At 40.7% G+C, this 13,732-nt stretch overlaps 1 protein-coding gene across 1 annotated transcript; it reads left to right on the top strand.

The window, feature by feature from the left end:
- Window positions 1–1,858: 1,858 nt before the first annotated feature.
- LOC139411208 (histone H2A.V) lies at window positions 1,859–12,157 on the top strand. The gene is made up of 5 exons (XM_071157184.1): window positions 1,859–1,971; window positions 3,476–3,553; window positions 10,172–10,285; window positions 10,464–10,593; window positions 10,775–12,157. Exons 1-5 carry the CDS (start codon window positions 1,969–1,971, stop codon window positions 10,834–10,836), a joined length of 387 nt encoding a protein of 128 aa, XP_071013285.1. The 5' UTR covers window positions 1,859–1,968; the 3' UTR covers window positions 10,837–12,157.
- The last annotated feature ends 1,575 nt before the right edge of the window (window positions 12,158–13,732 follow it).

The raw sequence follows: 13,732 nt of genomic DNA, 5'->3' as shown, positions 1-13,732 counted from the left end.
CCCTTCCCTAGATCTGTGCCTCGAAACAATCCGCTCTCAGAACTCTATTGACAATTCCTTCGACCTCATGGCTTGGTTTTTGCTCTGACATGCACTGTCAACTGTGGGACCTTAAATAGACAGGTGTGTGCCTTTCCAAATCATGTCCAATCAATTGAATTTACCACAGGTGGACTCCAATCAAGTTGTAGAAACATCTCAAGGATGATCAGTGGAAACAGGATGCACCTGAGCTCAATTTCGAGTCTCATAGCAAAGGGTCTTAATACTTATGTAAATTAGGTATTTCTGTTTTTTACTTTTAATATTTGCAATAATTTCTAAAAACCTGTTTTCACTATGTCATTATGGGGTATTGTGTGTAGCTTAATGAGGGGAAAATGTTGAAATCCATTTTAGAATCAAGCTGTAACGTAACAAAATGTGGAAAAAGTCAAGGGGTCTGAATACTTTACAAATTCATTGTAGGCCCACCCACTTGGGAGTCAGGTCCACCCACTGGGAAGCCAGGCCAAGCCAATCAGAATGAGTTTTCTCCACAAAAGGCCTTTATTACAGACAGAAATACTCCACAGCACCCCACTCCCCCTCCTTAAACAATCCCGCAGGTGAAGAAGCCGGATGTAGAGGTCCTGGGCAGGCATGATAACACATGGTCTGCGGTTGTGAGGCCGGCTGGATGTACTGCCAAATTCTCTAAAACTACGTTGGCGGCGGCTTATGGTAGAGAAATAAAAATTAAATTATCTGGCAACAGCTCTGGTAGACATACCTGCAGTCAACATGCCAATTGCATGCGTTGGAAAACCTGGTCTGTTTTAAAATATGATACTCAGCTAAACTAGCACAGTATTGAGTTAATTGTGTACTAATTAGATACCAATTTATTTTGTTTGGCAAATGTATATTTTCGGTCACGCAGTTAGTTTGCAACTTTGCGTCTATGCTAGGCAGCGGATAGTGGTCGCTAGATCTGCACTATGGTCTAGGGTTGATGTGCCCAGTAATACACGTGTATTGTACACAAGGCTGCAAAGGCGTCATTTCTTTAATTAACTAGCTTTAATGGCGGGACTTAGAAGAAAAAAAATGGAAAAATTTGTACTGTCTTAATAAAACACATTTTTCCACCACCATTTTCGGACAATCTAGGATGTTATACAACCTTGGCTGAACGCTATGTGCAACATCATAAAGTGTCCGAAAATGTATAACTCAACCAAGATAGACTACAGCCTGTCGTTTCAAATTGAAACTAATCAGTCAAAGTGGGCAGAACCAAGCTCGAGGTAGCGAGATCTTATTTGCGCGTTCTAGCAACATCTGCATATTTCCCTTAGGGTAGGCAAATCCATCTTCTCTCACCGAGTGGAAACGTCAAGCGGTAGCTTCACTTTTATACACCCGTGAAATATCTGTCTCATTGTTCTGTCTGTGGAATACCGTCTGGGCACATCAACACTAGATGCAGAGAAAGATTTTATAACTAACCCATTGTTAGCTCATTGTTATAGCTGTGGTGTAGATCTAACGCACGCTATCGGCTGCCTAGGCTACATATATGCATGCATTATCAAAGACGAGTTGTGTATGCAATCTCCAGTTATGCACATGCACGTAGTATATTTCAGAATTGTATTAGTCAAAGCAAGTGAATTATATTGAGCGTACATTTTTTTTTAAAGCATACATTTTGAGTGGCATTTTCTAGCTTACAGCGAACCCGCCTACTTGTTGGTCTCGTGGGCAAAGAAAGACACGCCGATTTAGGGGGTGGGGGTAGAAATCTGTACAAGCAGCGCTGTGATTGGTCAGAAAAAAATATTAAAATAAACAACAGGAATTTCCATTGGTCACGGTCCATTCGCAAGGAGTCCCGGGTATAGTATTGTTAAGGGCTTTATTTTTTCTCTCGGTCTTGAACCGAAATTGTTTCCGATCTCCTCAGTTCCACAACCAAATAACGAAATGGTATGTCTTTATTATCTGTAGCGATACTTTCATTAACTACAGATTCGTATAGAATTTGTTTATGGTTTAATTGTACATTCGCTAGCATTACGTGCTACTTCTTCAAATTGACTGAAAAGCAACGCTAAACTAGCGTTTACCAGCTAAGTTAGCAAGGTCGGGTTCATAGCTACTAACGTTACTGTAGCTAGTTAAGAGTTACTTTTTAACTTTATTTTCTGTTTGGTAATTGCTGGTGTTACATTTCCCACATGAATTACATCTTCTGCTATTTCTGCATGCAAATAATGTGGCAAGTAGGCTACTAACGTTAACTATTAAAATTAGTTAACGTTAGCCTAGCAATTTTTTTCGTGTTGGCTGGTCTGGTTGCTCCGCGGCAGTTCTGTATCATGTCAATATTGCAAAGTCTGTCGAGGTGATCTAACTAGATACTAATAATTAGCCATTTAGCATTGCAGTAAATTTCAGCAAATGGCTAATTCAATGAGTTTATTTAACGCTCCACTTTGCAATAGTGTTATCCAGCTTAGTTAGCTTTCTCATTTGATGCCAGTTGAGTTGTTGCTTGTCAAGAATTGGCGGGAAACGTAAACCAAAATGGGGTGATTCGCCTGGCTTTCTAGTTAGCTAACCATCTTCATAATTAGTTATTTATATATGGACATATGAATCAATCTTGAGTTTTGTCTAGGTAACGTTAGCTATGTCAGCCAGGCAAGGGAAGATTGGTGACCTGGGACACAGTCAGGTTATTTGGGCTCCCTTTGGGTCCCAAGGATTTAAGAAACACTGACATTTGATGACAAATGTTGACAGACGTGCAAAATAGCTGTGAAGAGATTATCGCTGTACGAATTCCATGGTTGATGGTGTAGGAATTGATAAACAGAACAATGATTGATTCAAAAGTTTTTCTATTTAAATTATAATTCAAAATTCTTGCCGCCGACAATCATTAGATAATTTATTGTTATTCCTCAAATGTAGATGGTTTCTCATCACAGGTTGAGGAATGGCTGAAAAACACTCATTTAAACCCTACAATAGCAGTGTTGGGTGATTTGGAAAGCATCGTCAGTCAACAATATTATAATAATACTCATCGGAAAAGGTATCTTTAACTCGCATTGGATACTATGCCATTTTTTTTTTTAAAGGCTTGAAATGAAATTAACAGGTAAAGTAGTTGGCACATGGAAATCAAGAGCTGGGATTAAAAAGCTCAAGGTTAATGGTTATTACTGGTAACACTTAAGACATTTATGGTATACATGTGTGCATAAAAACAATCTTTGTTGTGAATGCTGTGTGTAAAATGTTTATGTCAAAATGTTTACTTTGTTTGAAGAGGTAATATGGGCCAATTAACAAGAGTTGGGATTTATCTGGTCATTTGGGGAAGATGTACTTGACTAAAAAATAATGCATGCAAATTACATGGTTTCAAGTCTCATTCTACTGGCTAATTTTGTAATTCTGTGTCTTGCACCATCTATTCCAGGCTGGTGGTAAGGCAGGGAAAGACAGTGGCAAAGCTAAGGCGAAAGCGGTGTCGCGATCCCAGAGAGCTGGACTGCAGGTAAGATTTGAATACCACTACAGAGACCTTATATACTGAACAAAAATATAAACTTAACTTTGAATTGTTGGTTGCGTTAGCTGAGAAATTATCCTGAAATGTTCCGTAATCACAACGCTTATTTCTCTCAATCTGTGTACAAATGTTTACAAATGTTTACATCCCTGTTGATGAGACTTTCTCCTTTTCCACGATAATCCACCTAACTGACAGGTGTGGCATATCAAGAAGCTGATTAAATGTCATGATCATTACACAGGTGCAGCTTATGCTGGGGACAATAAAAGGCCACTCTAAAATGTGCAGTTTTGTCACCCAATGCCACAGATGTCTCAAGTTGCGGGAGTGTGCAATTGGCATGCTGACTGCAGGTATGGCCATCAGAGCTGTTGCCAGAGACTTGAATGTGGAATTCTCTGGTGGACTTTCCTGCAGTTGTACACTCCTTTAAAATCTTGACACATCTTTGGCATTTTGTGGCAACTGCACATTTTATTGGCCTTTTATTGTCCCCATGCTGTTTTAATCAGCTTCTTGATATGCCACACCTGTCAGGTGGGTGGATTATCAAATTTATGCACAGAATTTGAGAGCAATTACCTTTTCATGCATATTGAACATTTCTGGGATTTTATATTTCATTTTGTGAAACATGGGACCAGTGCTTAATATGAGCCGGATCAGGCTGGAACAGGATCTGGCACCTCTCAGTTTGGGGCTGTTTTGTTCTGGATTTGACCGGATCTGGAACCTCTCGTTGCATGAAGAATAATTTTCACTTTTTGCAATATGTCGACTCTTAACAAAAGCTAATTTGAGTTGCCTCTGTTAATTAATACACACACTCAAATCACCTGAGAAAGTATTTTTTTTTCAAGCTGTTTGAGACCAACGCGTGGCTGTGTGAAGCACTCCTGTATGTCTCAGAACTAGAATGAAATTCACTTTCTATGATCTCTACTCTGCTAGACGTGAGCCTGCAACTCATCTCTTTAGCGTTGCATTTCCTTATTTATTTCCTTATAGAATGATAGCCTTGTGACGGGTTCTGAACGAACTGCAGCACCCCTGATAATTGTAAACACATTTGCCAAAGTTATAGAATTACTGCTGTCTGTTCAGAAATGAAATCATTCAGAATAGCCTACTACACCATGAGGAGACCTATAATTTAGCCACAGGGGATTAATAGATATATTCTTTGGAAATGGCCTAGCTGTATTGTAGACCAATAACAAGGAATAGCCTACAGTCAGGAATGTGTGGCATATCTGTCAGTGAAAACCATGCGGACAACAGCCCATTCGCAAGATTTCAAATACAATTAAGGGAAAATGCGTTGTAAAGGGAACGCTACTAAAGGCTACTAAAATATTTGATCCACTTCCAAATATTGTTTAACGAGAGGCTTTTGGCGTGAGTGCTTTGACAATCACCAGCGAGTGAGCTGCCCATCATTGGGTAATCCTAAAAAATGGTTTTCAGCTTAATTTCCCCCTCTTATTGTAGCCTACAGTACATCTCCATACACTTAGGCTATTGATGGAATCAAGGCATGGTAGTTTTTATTGATCTGTTTGACACGTCAAAGTACCCTGCCATTCCGTTCATTTGTGCGGTATTAAAAAATATTCTGCCAAAGTCTCCAGTCATGTAAAATGATGTTGAATTCCGTGAAATGCGTTTATAAAAGAACACATTTTTCCTGGACCCTAGGCTACTAAAAACACTCCCATTTGTGCCACATCTGTAAGTCCCTCTACTAATCTATACCATGACGCAAATGTGACTATGCATGCAATGCTGTATTATAAAGCTAATTAACATTTTGGTCACCCCCCCTCCCCTCATGCGCACTATGGGCCGGCACCTCACGATTTGACAAATGAAGCACTGCTTAACACTTTACAAGTTGCATTTCATATTTGTTCAGTATGTTTTTAAATTGACTGACTTCCTTTATGAACTGTAACTCTGTGAAATCTTTGAAATTGTTGCCTTTATATTGTTCTCTCTGTGTTCAGCAGATTGGGATAGTAATTCAGACTGACTTTATCCAAAATGGATAGTTATTTTTCCTCATTAGTCTACACCATACCCTATAATAACAAAGCGAAAACAGGTTTTTAGGTATGTTTGCAAATGTGATTTTATATATATTTTTATTAAGTTCCTTATTTACTAGGGATGCACGATATATCGTAATCGGCCGATATTAGCTAAAAATGCCAGCAAGCTTAGGTGCATACCTATATAACGTAGGTAGATGATGCCATGAAAAATAGTGCTAAACAGAACAAAAGCAGAAATGCTAGGCGCACACTTCTAACAAGTTCAAGTTGAGCAGTCATTTGAAAGAGTAAGAACTTCAGTGAACTCAAAGGCGAAATCCATTAACGCCAAGATAATGGGATTCATTGCCCTTTACAATCAACTGTTCTGTTGATTGGATGATGTTTGCTTCCACCGACTGGTCGAGCACCTCGAGCCCCAGTACACACTACCAAGTAGATGCTATTTTCCAGATGTTTCCCTACCGGAGTTGTGCATTTTAACAATGCTGTGCATCTATGGGCGTCACTGCTATTAGCTTCATGACTAACATTTGGACCAGCGACATCAGCCCCATGGGCATGCTGATTCTGGCGGCACAGTGGGTCGATGAAGATTTCGTACAGAGGAAAGCCGTATTGCTCGCTCAAGAAAGTGCTGGTTCTCATACCACTTCTGCCATTTCAATGGCATTTGAGAACGTTTAACTTGGAAACATGAACATGTTCCTAGTGCCAATCCAACAACTGACTCAAGAAATAAGCTAATCAAATGCACCTGCAGCAGACGTGATACCCTCTCATGGCAATGAAACGCCTGCTCAACAAAACTGCTGACACTAACTTAGACATGTACTCAAGGCTGTGAACAAGCGACTGGCGTTTTCTCTGAGCCTGTCGCCACCATGCTCGACACTACGTACAAGGACCGCTACTTCGATGCAGATAAAAAATAAAATAAAAAACAGGGTTGGAAATGGACAGTGTGCGCCGAGGACAGACAGCTGGAACTTCACTGCTTGAGGGGTGAAATGGTATGTGCGTTTTTGTATTGAATGGTTCGGTAGTGTCCACGGTGGGGTAAGCACTGAACTGGGGGGGTTGTTATATATTTCACACACATACTCAGCAGGACCCTGTCTTTCAAAGTTTCTTAAATCCATATCTTCATTGTAAAGGGTTTAAACACTATTTCCCAGGCTTGTTCAATGAACCATAAACAATTAATGACCATGCACCTGTGGAACGGTCGTTAAGACACTAACAGCTTACAGACAGTAGGCAGTTAAGGTCACAGTTATGAGAACTTAGGACACTGAAGAGGCCTTTCTACTGACTCTGGAAAACACCAAATGAAAGATGCCCAGGGTCCCTGCTCATCTGTGTGAATGCGCCCTAGGCATGCTGCAAGGAGGCATGAGGACTGCCGATGTGGCCATGGCATTAAATTGCCATGTCCGTACTGAGACTCCTAATAGGCTGACCACACCACTCGCATTGCAAATTTAGAAATCTGTTATTCAATTATTGCACCCACTGCTCGAGTGTCTGCGTTGTCATACGCTAAAATAGAACTCCTATTTCTGACGCGGATCGCGCTGCAAGTCCTGCCTCGCCTATCTCCTCATTGGTTTATAGAAGCAGGTCCCCACATGCCATCTCCTCATTGCTTATACCCACGTTGGTGATTGCAAGACTAACTGTGTTGCCAGTCATTGTAGTAATACTATGAAAGTTTAGATGCCTATCGTCATGCAAGTTCAAAGATGAAAAAGCCTGGAAGGAGGAGAGATGACTAGAAACAATTTGGTTGACCGTTTTGTGTGTGGATTAACCTCTTGCGATGAGCAAACCCGTATCCGGGAGCGTAGTAATCGCCTCAAACGCATTAGCATAACGCAACTGACATAAATACCCCTAAACTTTTCCTATTCATGAAAATCGCAAATGACATAAATATATTCAAACGCAAGCTTAGCCTTTTAACAACACTGTCATCTCAGATTTTTTAAATATGCGTTACAGCCAACGCTAGACAAGCATTTGTGTAAGTTTATCATGGCATAATGCTCTGCTGGCAGCAGGCAACATTTTCACGAAAATAAGAAAAGCAACCAAATTAAATAATTTACCTTTGAAGAACTTCGGATGCTTTCACTCAGGAGACTCCCAGTTAGATAGCAAATGTTCCTTTTTTTTCCCAAAATATTATTTTTGTAGGGGAAAAAGCTCCCGTTTCGACAATATATCCGTAGAGGCAGTTGGTTTCTCATCAGAAGCGATTGGAAAAATGGCTACCTCAGTATTTTACACAAGATTTTCTCCGGGAGACACCATGTGACCACATGCTACATATGGTCCCTTACAGCCATTCTTCAATGGAAATGCGTAAAAAGACGTCACAATGCTGTAGACACCTTGGGGAATGCGTGGAAAACGTAAGCTCATTCGTAGCTCATTCACAGCCACATTCACATCATTGGGTTTACTTGATAGCTACCTACACAAATAGCTAGCTAGAACAAAGTGTTAATAAGATATTCATTTAAAAAGATTAAAAGCAATACAAATAAGTTATCCAGTAGGCGTCATTGGCATGAGGTGGTTTCAAAAAATGCTGCACTTCCTGGTTGGATTTTTATCTGGGTTTCGCCTGTAACATCAGTTCTGTGGCACTCACAGACAATATCTTTGCAGTTTTGGAAATGTCAGTGTCTTCTTTCCAAAGCTGTCAATTATATGCATAGTCGAGCATCTTTTCGTGACAAAATATCTTGTTTAAAACGGGAACGTTTTTCATCCAACAATTAAGAGCGCCCCCTAAATCCAAGAGTTTAAGCATTCTAGTACAGTTAAAAGGCTGCACATTTTTTAAAAACAAAGTTATTTTGGCAGGGAACATATCGGTACTGGCCAAAAAGTCATTTGTGCATCCCTATTTACATTACTATTCAGACCCTTGGAATGGAACCAGGATACACCTGAGCTCAATTTCAAGTCTCATAGCAATGAGACTTGAAATTGAGCTCAGGTGTATCCTGGTTCCATTGATCATCCTTGATGTTTCTTGATTGGAGTCCACCTGTGGTAAATTCAATTGATTGGACATGATTTGAGAAGGCGCGCACATGCACTGTCAACTGTGGGACCTTAGACAGGTATGTCGGCACAAAAACAAGCCATGAGGTTGACGGAATTGTCCGTAGTACTCATAGGATTGTCAAGGCACAGATCTGGGGAAGGGTACCAAAACATTTCTGCAGCATTGAAGGTCCCCAAGAACACAATGGCTTTTTTTTTCTTTTTTTTTTTCCCTTAAACGGAATAAGTTTGGAACCACCAAGACGCTTCCTAGAGCTGGCCGCCTGGCCAAACTGAGCAATCGGGGGAGAAGGGCCTTGGTCAGGGAGGTGACCAAGAACCCGATGGTTACTCTGACAGAGCTCCAAAGTTCCTCTGTGGCGATGGGAGAACTTTCCAGAAGGAGAACCATCTTTGTAGCACTCCACCAATCAGGCCTTTATGGTAGTGGCCAGGCGGAAGCCACTCCTCAGCAAAAGGCACATGACCGCTCGCTTGGAGTTTGCCAAAAGGCACCTATAAAGGACTGTCAGACCGTGAAACCATGATTGAACTCTGGCCTGAATGCCAAGCCTCATGTCTGGAGGAAACCTGGCACCATCCCTACGGTAAAGCACAGTGGTGGCATCAGCATGCTGTGTGGATGTTTTTCAGCAGCAGTGTCTGGGGAAACTAGTCAAGATCGAGGGAAAGATGAATGGCGCAAAGTTCAGAGGTCCTTGACGAAAACCTGCTCAGGACCTCGGACTGGGGGCGACGGTTCACCTTTCAACCACCCTACGCACACAGCCAAGATGATGCAGGAGTGGCTTCAGGCAAGTCTCAATGTCCTTGAGTGACCCAGCCAGAGCCCAGACTTGAACCCAATTGAATCTTTGGAGAAACCTGCAAATAGCTGTGCAGTGACGCTCCCCATCAAACCAGAGCTTGAGGATCTACAGAGAAGAATGGAGAAACTCAATACAGGTGTGCCAAGCTTGTTCTACCCAAGAAGATTTGAGGCTGTCAAAGGTGCTTCAAAGGACTTAGTAAAAGGTCCGAACATGTATGTGATATTTCAGTTTTTTTTTGTGCAAAAAAATTCAACGTTTTTGCTTTGTCATTATGGGTCTAAATACTTTCCGAATGCACTGTATATGCACCTTGTCATTTATAATGGACCTTGAGTTTCCGTGGTGTTATTCTCTTTTCAAAGCAAGAGTCGCAATGCTGTTTTGCATGTTCCTGGTATTAAAAATAACTCTTCCATTCAACTGGTTTGCATTTTTTTTTGTTTCTCTTCGTGTCTCAGTGCTCCTATTACTAGAAACCACTCATTCTGTGCAGGGCCTTGGTGTAGTGGCAACACTCCCTGGCAACTGTCCAACAGATGAGATTAAATTCATATGTCTGTCCTTCAAGGTTTTTCCCACTTGTCTCCCCACCTAATATTGCTATGTATAAAAAGCCACTCATCCTCATTTTCCCCCTGGTTTCTTCCTTCCAGTTCCCAGTGGGTCGTATCCACAGGCACTTGAAGACTCGTACTACCAGCCATGGCCGTGTAGGAGCCACAGCGGCCGTGTACAGTGCTGCCATCCTCGAATACCTCACTGCTGAGGTGAGCCTAACACACCATCTGACACCAATACATTCTGTTGTATTAGACTATTGCTGTCATGTAAACAATGTCATTTATCCACTTGTGAGATTGGAAAGATATTCTAAGAGTGCTATTGAATAGTAGACCTCTGAATCATTATATTTTTGAGTTTTAAGGTTTGCTGATTTGTTTCCAGGTGCTGGAGTTGGCGGGCAACGCTTCCAAAGATCTGAAGGTGAAGCGCATCACTCCTCGCCACTTGCAGCTCGCTATCCGTGGAGACGAGGAGTTGGACTCCCTCATCAAGGCCACCATTGCTGGAGGAGGTGAGTTGAGAAGGCACACTGTTATTAGATCACTTGCTCTCACACCGTTATATGGAGAAACACCGCATATGCACCTGTTTTTGGATAATTTATATTGTGTAGTACACACACATCGTATGAATGACATTAATTTTGTAACATGCATACACTCAATCGTATTCTTGTTTGCTGCTTTTTCTAGGTGTGATCCCTCACATCCATAAGTCCTTGATCGGGAAGAAGGGCCAGCAGAAGACTGCATAGACAGACCATCTTGTTGACTGTGAAGGCTTGTATTCTGACTGGACTGTGTTCGGAGACACTTGTATTCAGACTGACTTGACTGACCAGAACTTCACATTTGATATTTTATTAATATTATAGCTAACGATGAGTGATTAAGGTTTTTTTTTTTTTTCATTATTGTAATATTTCCCATAATGAGAGCACTCTTAAGACAAACACATTTGTATTAGGGCTGGGCGATTATGGTCTAAAAATCTATGTTAAAAAAAAAAAAAAACTTATGGGCGTTTCCTAAATGTAATTTAAAAAAAGTTGAGCAACAATCTAATCCATGGCGTGTGAAATTATACCTAGGCTAAATATAAGCCTTCCACAACACACTATTTTATCAAAGTAGTTTAACATGCTTTTTGCCATCACTGATCAAGCTTTCAAGTTTATGGAAATTCCCTTTCCTTACAAATTTAACCAGAAGCATACATAATAACATTCACTAATAATTAACTTATTGTAGCAGGCATTGAAAATTTTGCAAACTTGGATCTATTTGCTAGCTAACAAGGCAGAACAGTGGAGTTATGAACACACCCTTCTGTCTCAACTGTTGAAACAGCATGCTATCCTGTACTTTGTTAAGATTGAAATTAAGTGGCCTACTTAATCAGAACGAGACATTGCCAATCATTATTTTATCCTTATTGCAGATTTAAGACTAGACCACTACTATATGTCTTTGCTAAAATGCTGCTCGCTGTACTTGGTAGTGCAATGCTGCATGTGACCAACTGAGCATATATTTTTTGTTAGTCTGCTCTGTTTGCAATTTCAGTAGTTCAGACAAAGGGTATTGTTAACTTCTCTAAAGTGTCCATATGATTTATTTTTTTGATGGACCAAACTTTAATTGTAAATAGTGACTTTTTGTTGTCAGATCTGTCCAAAATGAGCCCAATGGTTTGAGTTTAAGCTTGTTACCTGCCTTCCCGCCTTTGGGACATCTCCCATTTTTTGGGGTGGAGACGTTCATCTAGTCATTTATATACAGTTCTCTGGTGTTAGTGGGAAGGAGTGACTAAGTCGAGACCAAAAGACATGAGAACAAACAGACCATAACACTCATGAGAAATGCAAACATTGATTCTTGCGATACAGGCATTTGGAATATCGCTTAAATTTATTTGATCGCTCAGCCCTAATTTGTCTGCCATTTTAGATTGTTGGGCAGGACAGAGGAAATAATCATACCTTTGTCAGATTGTGACGGTTGCATTTGATTTGGCAGGGCTTCAGAAATGTTTTATACTGAAATGGAATTAAAACTCATTTTTATAAAAACGAAGCTGATTGTGGTTTTCTTCTGTATTTGTTTGGCTAAATTATTAGCATATCCTGTAGTGTTATGGAACTTCGGCACGTTATGCTATGATAAGTGTTGTAATGTTTTTATTTGCAAACAGTTCCAACAGACTATCATGGCTAGGGCTAGAGTGGGTATACTACTGGAAACCTTTTTTAAATTTCAAGGTTTATAAAGAGTTGGCCAATTAAGAAATTAATGGCTTTTTTATAATAAACTCCACAAAAATAGTCTGGTAAACGCAGGCTTAGAATAAATCTCCTATGAGAATCAGCTAGTCACTTTTTGTGTTTTGAAGCATTTTATGTAATCCAAGTGAGTACGTTAAGGCTTCATAATTCATGAAGGTCATGTTAACTGATCATCTAATAGAGAACGTATGATCTCCTCAGCCTGTTAACCATGGAAATGTTTCCGCATTTATCCCAATTCTTTTCCCCTATAGGAATGGCCGAACCATAAGAGATGGACTCATCTTTATACCATTATAGCGTGTCTGACAGCATGGGCAGCGCCATTGAGGCTACAACCCATAGGAATCCCCACCCGGTTGACTACTTTAAAATGGAGTAAGCCCTCAATGTCCCTGCCCATGCTAAAATTGCTTTTTGGCCACTACAGTCTTTGGTCTTCATGAACCAGAGTTGACTAATTTCTGTTTTTTAGGACTTCAAGCTGGACTTATTCTATTTGGAATTGTTTTAGATGACCGTGAAGGTGGAACGCTTCCAAGTTCCTTGGCGTACACATCACTAACAAATTGAAATTGACCACCCACACAGTGTGGTGAAGGTGCAACAGAGACTTCAACCTCAGGAGGCTGAAGAAATTTGGCTTGTCACCTTAAACCCTCACAAATCTTTACAGATGCACAATTTGAAAGCATCCTGTCAGGCTGTCTCACCGCCTGGTACGGCATCTACACCACCCTCAACCGCAAGGCTCTCCAGAGGGTGGTGTGGTCTGCTCAACGCATTACCGGAGGCAAACTACCCGTCCTCCAGGACACCTACAGCACCCGATGTCACAGGAAGCCCAAAAAGATCAAGGATGTTTTCAGTCCCCAAATTCAAGAAAGCGTACAGTATTATATAGAGCCTTAGTTGCATGGAACTTCCATCTTATATTGCTCAAATAAACAGCAAACCTGGTTTCAAAACAGATAAAGCAGCACCTCGTGGCGCAATGCCTCTCCCCTATTTGACCTAGATAGTTTGTGTATGCATTGATATGTAGGCTACGTGCCATAAACAGAACAATACTTTTTTTTTTTTTTGTCTTTGAGCTGTTCTTGTCTTGCTGTTTCGTGTGGACCCCAGGAAGAGTAGCTGCTGCTTTCGCAACAGCTAATGGGTATCCTAATAAAATACCAAACCACCCCGCTATCGAGTGGTTAGAGCATTGATCCACTAACGGGAAGGTTGTTAAATCAAATCCCTGAGCTGACATGGTAAAAATCTGTACTTCTGCCCCTGAACAAGGTAATTAACCCACTGTTCCCTGGCAGGCTGTCATTGTAAATAAGAATTAGTTCTTAACTGACTTGCCTAGTTAAAA

Source organism: Oncorhynchus clarkii, chromosome 6 (genome assembly GCF_045791955.1).
Source record: "Oncorhynchus clarkii lewisi isolate Uvic-CL-2024 chromosome 6, UVic_Ocla_1.0, whole genome shotgun sequence".
Taxonomy (NCBI): Eukaryota; Metazoa; Chordata; class Actinopteri; order Salmoniformes; family Salmonidae; genus Oncorhynchus; species Oncorhynchus clarkii.
The sequence above is the reverse complement of the archived record's forward strand: the minus strand, read 5'-3'. Positions and strand labels throughout refer to the sequence as shown.

Coding starts and splice junctions, on each gene's coding strand:
- LOC139411208 (XM_071157184.1), top strand. Junction 3,554..10,171: donor CCCAGAGAGCTGGACTGCAG/GTAAGATTTGAA, acceptor TCTTCCTTCCAG/TTCCCAGTGGGTCGTATCCA. Junction 10,286..10,463: donor TCGAATACCTCACTGCTGAG/GTGAGCCTAACA, acceptor ATTTGTTTCCAG/GTGCTGGAGTTGGCGGGCAA.